This window comes from Misgurnus anguillicaudatus, chromosome 20 (genome assembly GCF_027580225.2).
Source record: "Misgurnus anguillicaudatus chromosome 20, ASM2758022v2, whole genome shotgun sequence".
Classification (NCBI taxonomy): domain Eukaryota; kingdom Metazoa; phylum Chordata; class Actinopteri; order Cypriniformes; family Cobitidae; genus Misgurnus; species Misgurnus anguillicaudatus.
In genome coordinates, this window is record NC_073356.2 from 33,614,873 (window position 1) to 33,633,191 (window position 18,319).

The window sequence follows — 18,319 nt, forward strand, 5'->3', positions numbered from 1 at the left end:
CACCGATTGCAATTTTTATGTCCGATTCCGGTTTTTCTAAAGGTGTTGCCTGCCGATACCGATTTTTGCCAATTTCGATTCCTTTCTAAGAACTAGAATTGATGCCTAGGCTACAAACAAAAATAAAAACTTTATTTGAATTATAAAATAAATTATGAAACATTGCACCTTCACCCAATCTGCATTAAATTACAGAATCTTTATTCATTTGAAAAGATCTCAATATAAAGTGCTCAGGCTCACTGACATGTTCCAAATATCAGAAAAAACGAGGGCGTCCGAGCTGGGCTGAGGAAGTTTATTATATTTCTGAAGCCTCTGCCTGGAGAACGGCATATCAACGTGTCATGCGGGTTAGGACTCATGTTGAAATGCAAGTGTTTTTAAGAGTCTTATTTGTGTTTACAGTCTGAAGGTTTCTAATTACGGCATGATTTGTGGGGGCTATGCGGCTTGCGGACGTTATGTCAAATGAGTCACGTTTACGGGTAAGGAATTAAATTAATGCTGCTGTTGTATAAGGTTCGGGTGCTGCTTCCACTGCGAGTGTGCATGGGGCTGTGACGTTATTGCTTGCACCACTTGCAAGAAAAGAACCAGCTTGAAATCGGAATGTCGTAAGACTGACCGGCCGGTACCGGTCCAGTCGTGCACAAAATCTGCCAATTCCGGTCAATGGCCGCCGGTGCATCTCTTATTATTTCTTTTGAGAAATCTAACATTTTATATTTTTGTATAATGCTTCTCTTTATTTACTGACCTTTCTCAAATACCAGAACCAAGGCACAATTTTTCACTAAGCTGTCTTGTTCATCGACATCCTGGATTTAGAACTTACGCTAACTTTCTGGGTAAAATATTTCATCTCATGGTTCAACTGGCCATCTGACACTAAACAAAAGATAATGACCTAAATAAGGAGAATTTGATTCAGGAAACTATTTAAAATTGAAAAGGAAGGTATGGTTTGCTACTTATATATAGCCAGGACTAGGCCTTAGTTTAATTAAAAAATATAACTAGTTTTAACAAACATGCCTTACTAAAAATCATTGCCTGTGTGCATTTTGAGGCAAAACAAAGGCCACTGATGTATTTTAAGATATGTCAGTGCAAGTAGTTTTCAGTTTGGACAGCTCTTTGGACTAGTCTAATCCCTGTCTGGGAAACCGCCCCCATAGAGGTCTTGTGTTAACATTGGATTTTGAGATGCACATCCAGAATTGCCTCGAATAACTACAGAGTTGTGATATGAAATAACAAATATCCTACCTTAATAAATTGTACACTTCTGAAAATAAAGGTGCTTCATGATTTTTGGCTGAATGGTTCCATAAAGAACTTTTAACATTCGAACAACGTTTCGGTTTCACAAAAGGTACTTTGCAGTGAAAAGTTTTTTTTGTGTTTTAAATATAAAAAGGTTTGAAAGGTTAATGGTTTTTCTACAGCATCGCTTTGAAGAGCAAGCACCTTTATTCAAATCTTGTTTAGAAAAATTATTCCATCAATTGTGCTTAAGATGTTTCATCCACTGTAATGTTCTGGACACACTTAAAATTAACTATAATGAGCTAAATTCACTCAAGACCACTGCATGCAAAGTAGATAAAGTTAGACAGAGTGGTGATGGGGGTTTGGTCAATAGCCCAGTTATTGATTTAGCCGGTAGACGTCTTAAGAGTTGTGCAAGGCCAGCAAGTGCAATATCAATACTCTAAATGAACTAATTTTGTCCTTTCAATATAAACTCACCAAACTTGGCAGGTATGAAGGGCTGGTTTTCCAGTTGCTAAGCAACAAGCTGTAAATTTTCATTTAAAAATACTTCAGCAACTGTGCTCCATTTGAGCTATAAGCTTTATGTGTTAATCTTTTATGTTAAGGGGGTTTTAATAATTCCTCTTAAAAATGCCATTTCTTTAACAAATGGAACAAACAAAACATATTCATAACCTTTTCGGTTAGTCTCCATTTAATTCATAGTTGTATCAATAAATGACATTGTAAATTGTAAAAACGTTATAGGCCATGCCTGGGGCCAGCGTGAATGATGCTCGGGCCAGTTAACAGGCACCGCTACGAAAGTTTATTATTTGCACAAGTATTTGGTATTTTTGGTTGGGCCAGTGATAATTTTGAATCCGGATTTTAAAAGCCGTGTCTCTGATTGACCAGCTAATCTGTACGATGTGATTGGCCTGAATACATCTGACATCAGCCAGAAATGTGATGCTCCTTACCATGTTTAAAAGATTCACGCACAATGCAATGCTAACAGGAGTTAACTTACAGGCTGTGAGTCCAAAGCGAGAGGAATTATGATAATGTCGGTCTCGTCTACATCACCAATCCCAAAAAGACAATCTGCGTGTTTGTTGTAGACCAAGAAAATAGATTTACATTGGAGACGATAACTCGCGTCTTCGTTAACTTTGGCGTATGTACCTTTTGCATATCGTTAACATGTACGAATACACACTTACACACCAAAGAAAATGTAAAATCGTGAATCGAACCATTGGTGCTCTTTAAATTTTTGGCATTGAGCAATGTAGGCTACTCAGAGCTCGCAAAATTTACTCAGAAACTGGATGTTGCATTTCTGTATTTTTATATGTATCTTACCCGAGACACCAGTTTGGACCTGAACACCCAAAACAAGTTCACTGTAAGTTGACCGGAGTGAAAAAAATTACCTTATCTGAAGTCAGTTACTGCAGTGATGCTTTCAAATGAAGCCGGCAAGCAAAAGGAATCTTTTTACCATCTAGGTTATCTATACAGTCTGGCTTTGAATATCCCACTTCTAGCCAAAACAATCTTGAATTTGGTTAAAAAACTTGCGAGATGTATTGTATTTGATCACGTAGACGACTTTATAGATTACGAGGTGTTTGGTTTCTTTTTATTTCATACATTTTTGGGCTATGGTTAGACGTCAATTCCATTTTCATTCATTGACAGATCAAATTCTGCCTTGTTTTAGCACAGATGTCTGGGGCTGTGTTTGGATGGTTATTAGACGTCTTTTAAACGCAAAATTGCTTGCTGGAAAATCAATGGCAGGTCTTTCCTCAGTAGCCTGTAACTGTGTTCAGACTGAGTATTGGTCAAGCTGATAGATCTATCTGAAGGTAAGTTCTTACCTGGGATCTTTCACCATCTAGTGGACATTTTAGGACCTCAAATCAACCTTTTGCTCATTAATACATTATTCTGCACCTGAAAATCAAATGAATACTTTTAATTTAACTTTCTCTAAAGCACAAAAGGTAACATACATTTAGACATTTAGCACAGGTGACTCAAAAAAGGAGAACAATGAGGCAATTCCCCTTAAGGACACTTACAATTCAACGTACTGTTAGGTCTTGGTGAGCTTTTCGTGAATTATGAATACTAAGATATAATCTTAACTAATCCCAAAACGTAAGTTTAAACAAACAATTTGAATTGCCACATTCAGACCATTAGTTTACATAAACGTCTTTGGCGGTCAACTTTGGGACTGACGTCACTCCAAGGACTCTTCACAACGTCTGTCGTCGTCGTCTTCATAAATTAACTACATCATACCCAAATAAAGGTGAGTAAGCCTAAACGGTGACCGATAATTAAATTATTTTAACTCGACTAAGTTACTCCTGAATTAGTTTTGAGCACATTTTCTGTCATGGTTCACCAACTTTTTAAGAATCGTCAACATTTTCGTATCAGTCAAGTTGAATGTACTCATTATGTGCACCCGTGAAACATTAGAGTGCATAATATGAAGAATGTAGTGTTTATATATACATATAACTTTATGTATTATTACCTTTACGATGTTTATTAGACCTGTGATGGATGTACACATCTGCAACTTGATAAAGTTGAATCAAACTGCTAGTGCTATCATCATGCGCATGCGCGGAGATTCTTTAGTATGCCGCTAGTGGCCACTGGCACTGCCAATTAAAGGGATAGTTCACTTTAAAATGAAAATTCTGTCATCATTTACTCGTCCTCATGTTGTTCTAAATCTGTATGAATTTCTTTTTTCTGATGAACACAAAAGAAGATATTTTGAGAAATGATGGTAAACACACAGCAGTAAGTGACCATAGACTTCCATAGTAGGAATAAAAAAATATGATGGAATTTAATGGGTACCATCACCTGTGTGATTACCATAATTTATCAAAATATTTTCCAAGTCATTTATCACAATACTTCCAAAAAAAATTTCCTACTGTGTAAGTCAATAGTCACTTACTGCTGTGTGTTTACACCATTTCTCAAAATATCTTCTTTTGTGTTCATCAGAGAAAACAAATTCATACAGATTTAGAGCAACATGAGGATGAGTAAATGATGACAGAATTTTCATTTTAAAGTGAACTATCCCTTTCAGTATGTGACTTCTGTTTTTAAATGAGATGTTTGGGAACTTTAGACTACTAGTATTTTTTCTGAAGTCTACCACACAAACCCATAATTAATTTAAGCCCATAAATATTATTTGCTTGTAATAGCTTTCCATAAAGGGTCAACCAATACTTTTCAGCCGAAGACACTAAGAGGTTTGAACAAACCATATTGTAAGAACTTCTGAAGGTATTTTTATGGCAATTTAAATAGCAGGACCTACAATAAGTAGGAACTATATTATATCTGTATGAATTAAGTAATATGGAAGAATCTGTTTACTACAACAAAAACTTTGTCATTATTTTACTCACCTTCATGTTTTTAATTCCTCAATGTTTTTCCTTGTTTTTCAGAACCCAAACAGATTTTTGGGGATGTTAAAGGGGTCATATTATGAATTTTTTTTAAGATGTAAACTAAATCTTTGGTGTCCCCAGAGTGCGTAATTGAAGTTCTAGCTCAAAATGCCCCACAGATAATTAATTATAGCATGTTAAAATTGCCACTTTGTAGGCCTGAGCAGAAGTGTGCCGTTTTGGGATGTGTCATTTAAAATGGAAATGAGCAGATGAAGTGCAAACACTGATCACAATGATGGTGGTTTGTTGCAGTTCAGACCCAAAGACCCAAAAGTGTCAAGTGGAGTTATTTAACACTTTTGGGTCCTTTTGAAGCTTGAAGGGTTTTCTGGTTAATATGAGGGTGGATGAGGTTGGGTTCTGAAGAACAATGACATTATTTATTTTGATGACAAATTTTTGGTTTGGGGTGAACTTTCACTTTAAAATACTATAATAAAATACTATAAATAGTGATAAAGCTGCTATGCAAAAACGCAAAATTATGAAAAGCATGATACATTTTCTTTTTATCGAAAGACTTTAACACCATGACACTGAAACCAGCTGATGGGTGTTGACTAACCACATACACATACATTCGAAGTGAATGTTACATTAATTTTCTATTTATTTTATTATTTGATAGCATTGAGGTTATATTTCAAACATGTTCTAGGAAATGAATTATCAAAATGTTGTTAAAAAAATTGTACAGTCACATCTGTGTGTGTGTGTGCATATATATTTATATATAAACATTATATACTTTTGTTTATATACATAATATATATAGTTTATATATATTATGTATATATAAACAAAGAAGAAAAAATATGAAACTTTTAGCATTTATTTTTAGAATCGATCAAAGTCAATCCTTGACAAAGTAGCAACTGTGCACCAGGAAAGATTCGTTTTTTGTATTTAGCCAATTGTGACAACTTGCAATGGTACAGGTACATAAATATATAACCTTTCCGTGCGACGATCATACCGCATACAATTTCATGTTCACTCAAAATAAATGACTTAGCACCAGTGCTCCCAAGTATTAGAGGTTCAAAACAGTTAAAATGCAATTAAATAAAAAGAAAATAAAAAATACTAATAAATACATGGGTTACCATAACGGTGTAACTTGAGTAAAATATGATTGCCTTGCTGATTGTAACGATCACAAAATTATTCCTTAACATGTGAATCTAAACATGAGCGTGAAGCCATCACGTGAGAAAGGTGATGATACGTTTACACTCATTGTACTGCAATCAAAACACACATTATTACAGTTCCCTGTTTATTGCACAAGGGACAGAAATGTTCTTTTAAAAGCATAACAAATAATGGCAATGAAAAAGGAGATTACAGTCACTATAACAAGTGTTCTTTAGAAGTTCTCCCGTTCCCGACTGTGCCTCTGGAGAACGGAAGGGTCGGAACAAAACCGTTTGGAACGATAAATCCTAAAACTGCGAAGTTCTAAAACTAGCGTTTTCAGTTACAAGTGTTAATAATATAAATAAAATGCATACTACAGTGATCTTTTATAAAAGTTTTCCTGTAAATAATACAGTCAGAGGTACAATACAATACAAGGTAAAACCAAATGCCATTACAAGCAATATACATTTTCCCCCCTTTTTTCCCATTTTTTCATAGCACAACCTATTCATTTCTATACACTAGCTAGTTAGTTGCAGATTTATATTGTGGGTTCTGAGCAACATCATGAAATGAAGAGAGGGAACAAACTAACGATGCCGCAAAGAAGCGAACCCATTAAGCGCAATGCTGTCGTCTGCTGAATAATAAGATTTGAAGCTCATCTTCGTGCCGCAAGAAACACACGATTAAGAACGTCAAAAGAAAGGGGAAAATGTTTACAATCTTACACAACACCGAAACGTGTTGACTTTTCTATACACTGCTTAACATAGTTATTTCTAGTTTTTTGTATCATCCAAGACTGATAATTGTTGTGGATGGAGCTGCTGGGCATAGCATGAAAAGTATGATTATAATAAGGATGAATTGTTTCTTGTATCATTACCCTGAACACAGAAGATGTGTGTGTAGATGTTGAACCTACTAGAATTTAACTGTAACGTCATTAAAACAATACTGAGCTAACATTAGTCTGGAAGGAAATCTGCCATTTTATACATCATACCAATATAAATGCCTCATCTAAAAGTCATTTAAAACAAGACGCCAAATACTTTAAAAGGCTGGTATCAGAAAATGAAGGCGGTGGGCCTCAATGTCCCCCCACCCTCAAAAGGGAACTATGAAAATGTAAATAAGGTCACCTGTGGCGTTTAGGATAAGGGTGGGAAAAATATGTCACTATGACATAAAACTAACAGTCACACGGAGTTCACTGAATAATCCAATGTTTTGGGGGACATGCAGGGAACATAACAGCAACCAGTCTTGCAGCCACACCTCGAGCACTACAGTGACTAGAGATGAAGATGAGTAAAAGGGAATCAGGGTTTTGGCACCTCCAAAAACCTTGGCATGAACCTCCATGACAAACTACAATTTCGGCCATAACTTATAGAAAAGGCCCAGAGGGCATACTCAAAAAGTTGGTTTGGGCGGTGGAAGGTGCCGAACTGTTCCAATGGACCTTCTGATGGTGTCTTAAGTTGGACTTGCTTGAGAAGCGTTTATCACACTGTTGACATGAGAACGGCTTCTCTTTGGTGTGAATGCGGCGGTGGCAGATGAGCTGGGTGGAGACGCGGAAAGCCTTGCCGCAGTCTGGGCACTGATACCTCTTGGGTTCTGTGTGAATGCGTCTGTGGTTTTTGAGTGCCATTAAATTGGAGAATTCCTTCTGACAGGAGTTGCAGAAATAGGTGCCCATCTTGTGGCTGTTCTTGTGATTCAAAAGCGAGCTGGCGTGCCGGTAACCACGTCCGCATTGATCGCAAACGTGCGACTTGCACCCCGTCTCGTTGCAACTCCGAAACCGCTGTTGTTGAGGCGCGGATGAGCTGCTGGCACTGGGGTTGTGGTGTGTTGGGTTAAGCTTCGGGAGCCCGTTAGGATCCATCCCTTGGGCTTGCATCAGCGTATGGTCAAGCCCGGAATTCCAACCCAAATCAGAAACCCCAGGCTGTTGTGATGTCTTCGAGGCACGGCCATGTTGCATTTCCAAGTGGAGTCGGAAGCTGGCCTGGGTGGGGAAGCTTCTCTGGCACAGAGTGCAGGCAAACTCCCGTTCCTTTTGGTGCACACGGCGGTGATTCTGCAGTTGGGACGAGACGCGGAAAGCCTTGCCACATTCCGGGCAGCGATGCCGACGGATCTCCGAATGAATACGACGGTGGTTTTTGAGAGCGAGCAGGTTGGAGTAGGTCTTGAGGCACACGGCGCAGTGGTAGATGCCGACAGTGTGGGTGTTTTTGTGGTTAAGGAGTGAGCTGGCATGCCGGTAGGAACGGCCACACTGGTCACATCTGTAAAGACAAAACAAAAAAATAGAGAAAAGGTAAATCTCACCTGTTTGTTGTCCTATTAACCCCTTATTAGTTAGTTACCTAGATTAGTCTGAAAGTAACCTGACAATATGTAGTCGACTTGAATGATAACTGCGTTAACAGATGCACAAATACAGGTATATGATCTTGAATCCAGCTGCCAAACTTGTCCCAACTTGGACAGAATAAACTGGATAACAGTATATAAACTGAATATGATTTATTACTCCTGTGTATGAAAGTAATTCTAACTGGTGTTAAAGTAAAGGCAGTGGTGTAATTTATCATTTATAAACACCCTAAAGGACAAACTTTGTCATGAAAACTTTTACCTGCAGAACACGTCTCTTTATGAATTTTGAGGTGATTGTAAATGCAATTTGTTAGTATTAATGTGCTTTGTTAGTATGCATTTACATTTATAGAAATGTATCTTCCTTAATACATTTCTTAAAGGAATAGTTTCCCCAAAAATGAAAATCCTGTCATCATTTACTCACCTTATGTTGTTTGAAACCTCTCTGAGTTCATTTATTTTGCTAAACATAAAAGAAGATATTTTGATATGTCTGTACACATTCACTTCTATAGTATTTGTTTTTCTACTATGGAAGTCAATGGGTACCATCAACTGTGTGTTTGTCATCATTTTTTAAAATATCTTCTTTTGTGTTCAACAGAAGAAAGAAATCCATACATGTTTAAGAAAACATGAGGGTGAGTAAATGATAAAATTATTTTCATTTTTGAAAAATTTGTGACCCTTTACTCACCTTCATGACACACTCTCTACGGCTTTCTTTGTTGTTCGGAACCAAAACTCAGATTTTTTAAAACAAAAAGATTATTAAAGTAAAATAAAATATAAAACTTTTGTTTAAATGTAGCTTAAATAAATTGATTGCAACCACTCACCCCAAAAAAATTGATCAAATTCAATGAATCATTCTTTTCAGTGTGGTTTGTCTTTTTTTCAGATTTCTTCCAGCTATTTTGGGGTTAGGAAGAACCAATAAATATAATAACCAAATATTTTTCTAAGAACATGAAGCAGTATATTTGTCCATGTTTGTGTACAACAGCTGGCTTTTGGATGTAGCGGCATTTCACTGTAATTCATTGAGAAGCATAGCAAGCATCAATGGACGATTAATCGGTGCACTCTTATTAAATAACTCCAAGCAAGTCATGCTGTATATTTCAAGTGTTCTTTTAAACTAGGTTTGGTGAAAACTACAACACTATTAATTTCCTGTTTCCCTCTCTCTGTGCCTCAATTGTTTCATGAAACTTTAATATTTCTTTAACACATTAAACTAAGATAATTTACCCACCGCCATGTCATCCAAGATTGAAAAAAATTTAAGAATTCCACTGAGAAGAAATAAATTGTTTTGAGGAAAACATTCCAGGACCTTTCTCAATTCAACAGACCTATCTGACCTCAACAGTTCACAGCCTCAATGCAGTTTAAAATTGCAGTTTTAATGCAGCCCCAAAGGGCTCCAAACGATCCCAACCAATGCATGAGGGTCTTCTCATCTTGCGCTAGCCATGTGATGCACCAGCATGACCTTATGTATTACGTCACGTCACGTCGAAAGGTCACGCATGACGTATGCAAAACTACCGCTCAAATTTTTGAAGAAAGTGTGTAGAAAGAGGACCGCTTTGACGTTGTTATATATGGAATGATACAAATTAATGTCTTTGTGTCTGTTTATTGTTTAAAATGGTCTGCAAGTGTGCGTTTCACAAATCGTTAGCCTTATAGCATAACTGCCTAACGCCGGTTTCACATCGAAAGTTTTTTTCGGCGCCCATGTTAACAAGTTAAAGCATTTACACCGCACGCGTGAGCAGCGTGAGCAGCGCGTGCTAGCGTGACAGGAGCGTTGCTGAAGCAGCAGTGGTGCGATCATTTCGCAGTCGGCTTTATTTCTGCTGCGCTGCTCACGCTCAATTAAAGTGACAGTGCATTGTTTATGCTTTAAATGGTCGTGGATTTTAAAAAAAGTTTAATTTTACCATAAAATCATAAATGTGACACCAAGTGTGTTTCAAACTGTCATGACTTTTAGCAATTTAAAAGAAAGCAATTAAATATTTTTAAAACACCAGACTGCGCTGTCATTCACTGTCTGCCCAGCACTAAATGAGTCCTCATCTATAGACGGTTTCATCGGACGCACGTGATACACGTCTGGATCCGAACCTTACTTCCGGTTTAGTTTTTTTAATGGTCTGACTAGTTGCTAAACTGATCTCTTGAACAAATGCCTCGTCGAAAATAACAAATGTTTTGGTTTCCTGGGTAATCTATGTGTTGTTTTTTGCTTGTTTTACTACGTTTACAGAACTTTGTTGTTATTTATTCTTAGCGGAGTTTACCGGAAGTTACTTGCGAACCGCGACAGCCGCTTGTTTATGTTGTTACTGCTGAAACGGTCTATTATCTTCCGAGAAATAGATACATCTATAAATCTATGCTTAAACTGTTGAAGTGAAACACGATCGACTGCTTCATGCTGTCAATCACTGAGTGTTTTTTTTATTTTATTGTAAAACTTCAAAGAAACAGATTTGATAATGTGCCATGGGCTTTTTATGTCTATAATTGTGTATTGTGTCTATATTAGTGCTGTGTTCAAAATATCGATACGACGATACATCGTCATGGACGCCTGACGATGCGCGCATCGATACAGCATCTTCCGTATCGATTCGGATGCACTTTTTAAAGTAACGTGACCAATCGCTGCTGATGCATGATCTATATGGAAAGGACGTATGTGTCCCGCGGAGTACGTAGAGTTAAAGGTAGCGGGATGTACTTTCACTTTACGTGTCTGTCTCGCTGGCGCACGTGCCTGCGAGGCGCGTTCTCTCTCTCTCTCTCTCTCTCTCTCTCTCTCTCTCTCTCACGCGCTCTCTCTCGCGCGCGTATTTAAAATCAATGAGTTCAGTATGAATGCGCAGCCTATACTTATTAGTCGCTCTCTTATAAAACAGTACTAACGCATTAGAGAAGAAACACGACAAAGATTTGCATGTGAGAAGTGTACATCTAGAGAAGAGATACAGAGCTACTTCAAACTATAGCCGTCACATTAATAATCTGATTTCTATTAAAAAGTCTGACTGCATGTTTACACATATTCATAGATATAATAGAATAATGAAATGAGAGACAAATATAATGCCTAGAGTAGGACACATTTTCTTTGTAAAACTGTTTTTAAAAAAACATAAGTTAAGTATTAAGTATTATAGAATTTCTATGAGTTACACCAAAAGCTAATAAATGAATGGCAAAAAAAAAACTGTTACAACACTGCTTATTCAATGTACATTAAACAATAATAGTAATAATGTTACTTAATTCTGGAAAAAAAAGTAATTCAAAATAGTCTTGTATCGTGATGCGCATCGTATCGGGGCCCTTGTATCGGGATACGTATCGAATCGGGAAATTGTTGGCGATACACAGCCCTAGTCTATATCTGTCATTACACGGACCAGAACAGCACGAAAACAATGTGGGTTAAACAAATCTCAGTTATATAAATTACACTGACCTTCAAAAACCGTCTTGAAGAGGTTTTGCTCATTAATGCATGTAAAATAAAGTAATGTGAACTTGAGAATTTTATACTGTTAAAAAACTGAACAGTAAGTGCTGCAAACGCAGCCGGTGTTAAAGCAAAATGGAAACTCTCAGCAAACGCTCTCCTCACGCTCTGATCACGCTTTAGGTGTTAAACCGGCGTAAGTCATATTTCAATGTTTTTGAAAAACACGAAAAAACACAATATTTAAAATTAGAAATCACACTGTTATGCTAAGGCAAATAGTGTTTTTGGATTCTAAAAAGTGTTGTGCTTGGCTAAGGACATAGGCAGAGAGGCAGGATGATGCAGCAGTCGAAGGACAGTAAAAGTAGGCAGATATCACAATTTGGCCAAAAAAAAAAAAGACTTTTGTTACAATATGTAACACGTGACCTTTCGAGGTGATTATGAAATACGTGCAAGACAAGAAGTTATGGTTTAAAAGTACATATTTTACACATTATATTTTGCTAGATAAAACCCATTTGCCTCGGTTGGTATCATTTATAGCCCTTTGAAGCTGCCTTGAAAATGTGAACTCCTGAGGTCCAATAAAATCCTGGAATGATTTCCTCAAAAAAAAAAAAAATTCCTTCTTGACTGAACAAACAAAAGACAAACACCTTGGATGACATGGGGGTGAGCAAACTATCCATGTTTAAAGTATTCCTTCAACTTTGAAATAATTGTTAACAGCAATGACCTGTTCCTGTTATTGCATGAAAAGAAAAGAAACAGATCATTCATAAAATAGCTGATTATATTTTAGATAATCAACAAAACCTGTTTGTATGCATTCAGAACTCATGGAATATAGCCTACGGCATGAGTTCCGCGAAGTTATTTTATGTTACATTTGAGTCCTTTTGAAGCTTGAAGAGGCGGTCACTATCCACTCCCATTGTAAACAGAAAAAGCTAAACACATTTTTAAGCTTTGATTCTGAAGAACAAAAAAGAAAGCCATAACGACACAAGGGTGAGTAAACAACTATGGCAAAAATGTTCATTATTGTGTCAACTAACCCTTGCACAAAAATAGCAAACACAGCTATATTTGATAGAAACAAAAGACCTACAAAAATTTTTTTTGTTGCTGGTGCCGTTCGGCCTAGATCAGTATTTATTGAACTACTACAGCTGATGTGAGTTGATTTATCTTCATTGCTAACAACAGCAAACTCCACCATACATTATTATCATTAATCAGACAATGTTAAGGAGGGAATCATTTGGCTGTCTTTAGTACAATAAAAACACATCTACCTAGTAAATACATCAAAATGTACCTAATGCATAATGCTAACTGAAAGCAAAGTGGGGTAACTTATCTGGTCTCCACTAATCATACTGTCCAAACTTCAGAAAAATCCGAATTCCGGCACGCGTATGGTCCCGAGGAAGCCGGATTGGAGATCATATACCTGTAATAGACACGTAGAAACCTGTGATCTTTACTAGTTCACTTCAAAAATCACGAACAACAGACGTAAACTCACGTGAACCGGTACTCCTCTCCCTCTCTTGTGCTTGAAGTGGCCTTCCTCACGCCCTCGTTGCCTACCTGGTTGTCACCGCAGCGGTGCCTGGCCAGCCCAGACCGACCCTGAAAGCTCTTCCCGCAGGTGGGGCAGCCGAAACGAGTGTGGCCCTCCTCGTGGACTCTCTGGTGGTTCCGAAGAAAGCGGGCCAGCCGAAAAGCCTTCCCACAGGTCGAGCAGATGTGACGCTTCTTCTGCGTGTGGATACGCATGTGATTGCGTAGGGCCATGTAGTTGGAGTAGGGTTTGTCACAATATGAGCAGCTGAAGTTGCCTATTTTGTGTGTATTTTTATGGTTGAGGAGACTGCTAGCATGTTTGTAAGAGCAGCCACAAAGGTCACAGGTGAAAGGGCGCTCTTCCCGTTCCGGAGACCCCAGGTCACCCGTCTCCATGCTTATGTTAGAGCTGTTGAGGGAGGCGGAGGAAGAGGGAAGTTGGGCACTGCAGTTATGTGAGGCCAAGTCTGTGGTCGTAGTAAAGACCTGTGAGCACCCATCGCACTCGTATTCGGCCGGAGGAGGGGCGGTTTGCACACTGGGACCGGGAAGGGGACCTGGGAGATCTTTGCAGAGCTGATTGCTGGTGTGCGTTTCAAGCTGCCTCTGGTTCCTGAAGCCCCTACCGCAGTCAGTGCAGGAATACTTCTTAAGAGCAAAATGCATTCGAAGGTGGTTCTTCATTGCCAGACGATTCGGATACGTGGAGTTGCACACATTACAGTGGTACTCGCCAATCTTATGCAGATTCTTATGATTAGCCAGACTGCCTGCATGACGATAAGTGCGTCCACACTGATCGCAAACAAAGGGCCGACGACCGCTACCATCGTCAACTTGCTGAGCCCTTGCCCCGGCATACGGTTTCTTGTAACCTTGTGGCTGACCGTAGTTGGGGTTTACCGGAGGGTTTGGAATTTTGGGCTCGCCCATCCTCATAGTTTGGAGCTGCGATGGGCCTCCCTCATAGCGTGCACCATTGGGATGAGACATGCCTTGAACCCGTTGGTCACGATCTCCAGTCTTCGCTCTGTGTTCCTCGTGTAACCTCAGATGGTTTATCAGCTGCTTCTGAATCTTAAAGGCTTTCCCGCACTCCTCACACTTGTGCCTGCGAACAGATGAAACACAAAAGCAGGTAGATAAGAAAGCAGGGCTAAAACACACATCTTAAAGAAAGAAACAGACAGAGGGAAGGTTCCCTGTACAAATACAGAGATGACTACAAATGAGGTACAGATGTTATGAAATTCAGTGTGTACATCAGTATGAGTTATGCCTGTTGCCCTTGTCTTCTCTAACGGGAAAAAAAAAGAAATCACCTGCACACTGCTTTGACACTCACAATTTCATTAAAATCTATTCATTGATTGATGACCTGGGACTCATGATAATACATAAGCATTTAAAGTATGCAAAGATAACTAAACAGTTAGAGTATAATAGGGCACATGCAATGCTGGCTAACCTCTTTAAGTCAAAATGAGTCCTCTGGTGGTTCTTGAGAGCCAGTAGGTTGTAGTAGCGTTTTTGGCAGACAAGGCAGCGGAAGACCCCAGTCTTGTGCGATTTCTTATGGTTGAGCAGTGAGCAGGGGTGTCTGTAACTCCTTCCACACTGGTCGCACCTGTGAGGCCGATCATCAGAGTCTGGCATCTGCTGAGGGTCTACAGGGCCCCTGCTGTCGCTAGTACCAGCACCACCAGTCATCCCTTTAGCTCCGTTCATACCTTTGTTCAATCCCCCCGCTCTCGCCTTGCCTGGACACAGGTGAGTAATCAGCTGATGGCGATCTGCAAAGAACATGCCACAGTCAACGCAAATGTGGTTCCTTCCATCCATTTTGCCATTAGAATTAACGCTAGTGCCACCCAAGCCCTGTGATGATGCATCTGGCCGTGCCGGTCCGTGGACCAGCTGGTGGTTTAGCAAGTCCTGTTTTCTGTTGAAGCTCTGTCCACAGGTGCTACAGATCAAAAGACTGACCGCATTGCCCTCTTGTCGCCTCCTCCACTCTTGTTCACCTACAGGAGTGAGGGCAGAGGACGGCCCTGCACCCTGGTTAACTCCATGGCTTCGTAAATGGCTACGAAGTGCCCTCAGGCTAGCATAATGGTTTCCACAAACTGTGCACTGATAAACCTCTCCATCATCATCATCGTCTTTGTTGTCCATTCTCTTATTGTTGCTCTGGGAATTAGCTTGTGCTTCCCCATAGGACATCTGGTCCTGACCACGCCTCTGACGACTACTTTCTTTAAGGTTGGCATTGCCTGCCGGCAGGGAGGCACCACCAGGACTATGGAAGTTCATGTTACCGAGAAAACCATTTGACATACCTCCCTGGTTGACGCTACCTGCCTGACGATGATTTTGGGGAAGCGGGGAGTGGCTAGAATTGCCTTGAGCGAGTGCACCAAAACGGTCATGAAACTCTAGTGAATCCAGGCCACTGTTGTGCCCACTGTCTGGGACAAAGTGGGCTGGGTCACCAAGATTACCAGGAAGTGATATAGGGGTTGTTGCACCACTGTCCTGATCTTGAGAATGTACAAACCCTTGTTGGGAATCTAGCCCTGTCATTGGCTCAGAGGAAAGCCAATCTCCCTCTGTGCTCATCGACTGTGAGTTCGGCCTAGTCTTGTGACTGCGGAGGTGACTGTGAAGGGCTGCTAGGTGTGGATATTGTTTACAGCAAATGGTGCACTGATATTGACCAGTTTGATGGGAGCGTTTATGATTAACTAGACTCCCAGCGTGTCGATAGCTTTTCCCGCACTCTTGGCACTTAAATCTGCGTTCGCCATCATCCATGGCAGTAGAGTGATCTTGAGACCTTGTCTCACCATTGGATACCGAGGGTTGAGAGTTTGAAGCCATTGCATCTGAATTTAAAATAGCAGAGCTTCCTTGTGCATGTGTTGTGGGGTGTGGTTCATGAGTAAGATAATGAATTTTGAGGCTCTCTATGTCAGGATGTCCTGCACCACAATACGCACAGGTATATATGGAATTAGTAACAGGGGGGCCTAGCATTGGGTCATACCGCTTGTCAGGTAATGGAGGCAATGGAAGAGGGTCACCCAGGGCGGGTGTATATGGATTGACTGCTGGGGAGCGAACAGAGCTAAGATTATGAGGCACTATCCCAGGGAAACTACGTGTCAGCCCTAGTGAAGACGATGCAGCATTATGTAACAAAATGTGCTCTTGAAAGTCATTCTTATTGGGCAAAGACACCTGACAAAGATGGCAAAAGCTGGGTACCATATCATCGTTCTGGGAACCGGGAGGGCGAGTGTCAGATGGTGCTTCAGGTAAAAGGGCCCCAATGGACATTCCAGAGGGTTTAAACTTTGAATGAGTGCGCTCATGAGCATTAAGGGCAGCAAGATTGTTAAATTGTTTGTAACAGAAATTGCACTTATATGTGCCCTCTTGGTGAGATTTTTTGTGGTTAACCAAGCTGCCATGATGACGATACGTCCTATCACATTGGTCACACTTAAATGGTCTGTCCCAGGCATCTTCAGATCCTGGAGATTTCTGTTTATCATGGTCACTGCCAGGCATCATTCCGCTGTTGTTTATGTGACTCCTAAAACCTGCATCAGACAAATCTTGTGCTAGATTATAATCCCTCTCTTCATCAGCATTGTCATCATTCTCCTCTTCAGCTTGTGCACTTGGAGACAGCGTGTGGACACGGAGGTGGTTTTTTAACGCCATTGCATTGGGCAACGTTCTGGTGCACACCGGACACTGAAAGGACCCCATCTCGTGAGTTTTTTTGTGAGAAGCCAAGCTACTGGCATGCTTAAAAATACGTCCACACTGTTCACATTCAAATCTGCCATTTTCTTCTTGATGATAGTGTGCTTTCATGTGCTCCAGGAGACTAGGTGTACTTGGGCAAATGATGTCGCATTCTTTGCAAGGGAAACCCTTGGCACGATTCATATCATGCATAGCCATGATGAGAAAATTGAAATGGAAGGGGGAAATGTCCACATAAAATGATCCTCGAACAAAGAAGAAAAGGGGGCAATGTGTGATGTTCAGCTCTCTGCTTCTGTAGTATCAGCCATTTTACCTGGGTGGCAGATATTCTCTCCAATCAGCCTTTCAATTCCACTCGGTCACAGCAGTTCAGAGAGGGTCTGGACAGTTGTGGGCACCAGATGAAAACTGAGAAGATAAAAAAAGAAAAGAACCTTAATTTATAATTCACATATTTTAACAATGCATCCATAATTTCAGTAAATGCACTGGTAAATACCAACACATTAAAGATGCTTGTAACATCAGTGTGTATCAAGGAAACATTATAGACTGTTTCGTCGAACGCATATGCATTGTCGCGGTTACACATCTAGACAGAACCCAAAGAAATAGTCTACCCTTTTGCCATATTAAACTATGTTATTACCTCAACTTAGACGAATTAATACATATCTATCTTTTTTCAATGCGTGCACTGTACAGCGCATCGTGAATGTGTTAGCATTTAGCCTAGACCCATTCATTCCTATGGTACCATAGTTTAATATGGCAAAAGGGTAGACCATTAACTTCAACCTCCGATCGGTGTTTGTTTAATGTTCTGGCTAGTGGCTAAACCAGGAGTGGGGAACCCCGGGCCCCGGAGGGCCACTGTCCTGCAGAGCTTAGTTCCAACCCTAATCAAACACACCTGAATTTCATTTCCAAGTAATCCTGAAGACTTGAATTTGATTTTTCAGGTGGGTCTATCTAGGCCCGGAACCAAACTCTGCAGGACAGCGGCCATCCAGGACCAGGGCCCCCCACCCCTGGGCCAAACTGAACTCTGGAACAAATACTTCATCGAAAATAACAAATGTTTTTGTTTCCTTAAGAGACGGCAATCATGGAACACCGCTATATAAAGGGAGGTTTGGCAGCCGAT

At 40.0% G+C, this 18,319-nt stretch overlaps 1 protein-coding gene across 5 annotated transcripts in view; it reads right to left on the minus strand.

Moving 5' to 3' along the window:
• Positions 1 to 5,588: 5,588 nt before the first annotated feature.
• Positions 5,589 to 18,319, minus strand: part of LOC129455243 (zinc finger protein 646) — a 38,871-nt gene continuing 26,140 nt past the window's right edge. For 3 of the 5 annotated variants that reach the window (XM_055219909.2, XM_055219907.2, XM_055219908.2), the window contains exons 2-4: positions 14,861 to 17,580; positions 13,352 to 14,503; positions 5,589 to 8,221 (exon numbers count right to left, since the gene is read on the minus strand). In XM_055219909.2, coding sequence (XP_055075884.2) covers positions 7,312 to 8,221; positions 13,352 to 14,503; positions 14,861 to 17,367 — 4,569 coding nt within the window. In that variant the 5' untranslated portion in view covers positions 17,368 to 17,580 and the 3' untranslated portion in view covers positions 5,589 to 7,311. Of the gene's footprint in view, positions 8,223 to 13,182; positions 13,277 to 13,351; positions 14,504 to 14,860; positions 17,581 to 18,319 lie in introns of all 5 variants that reach the window. The other 2 variants (XM_055219911.2, XM_055219910.2) reach the window with 2 other exon arrangements.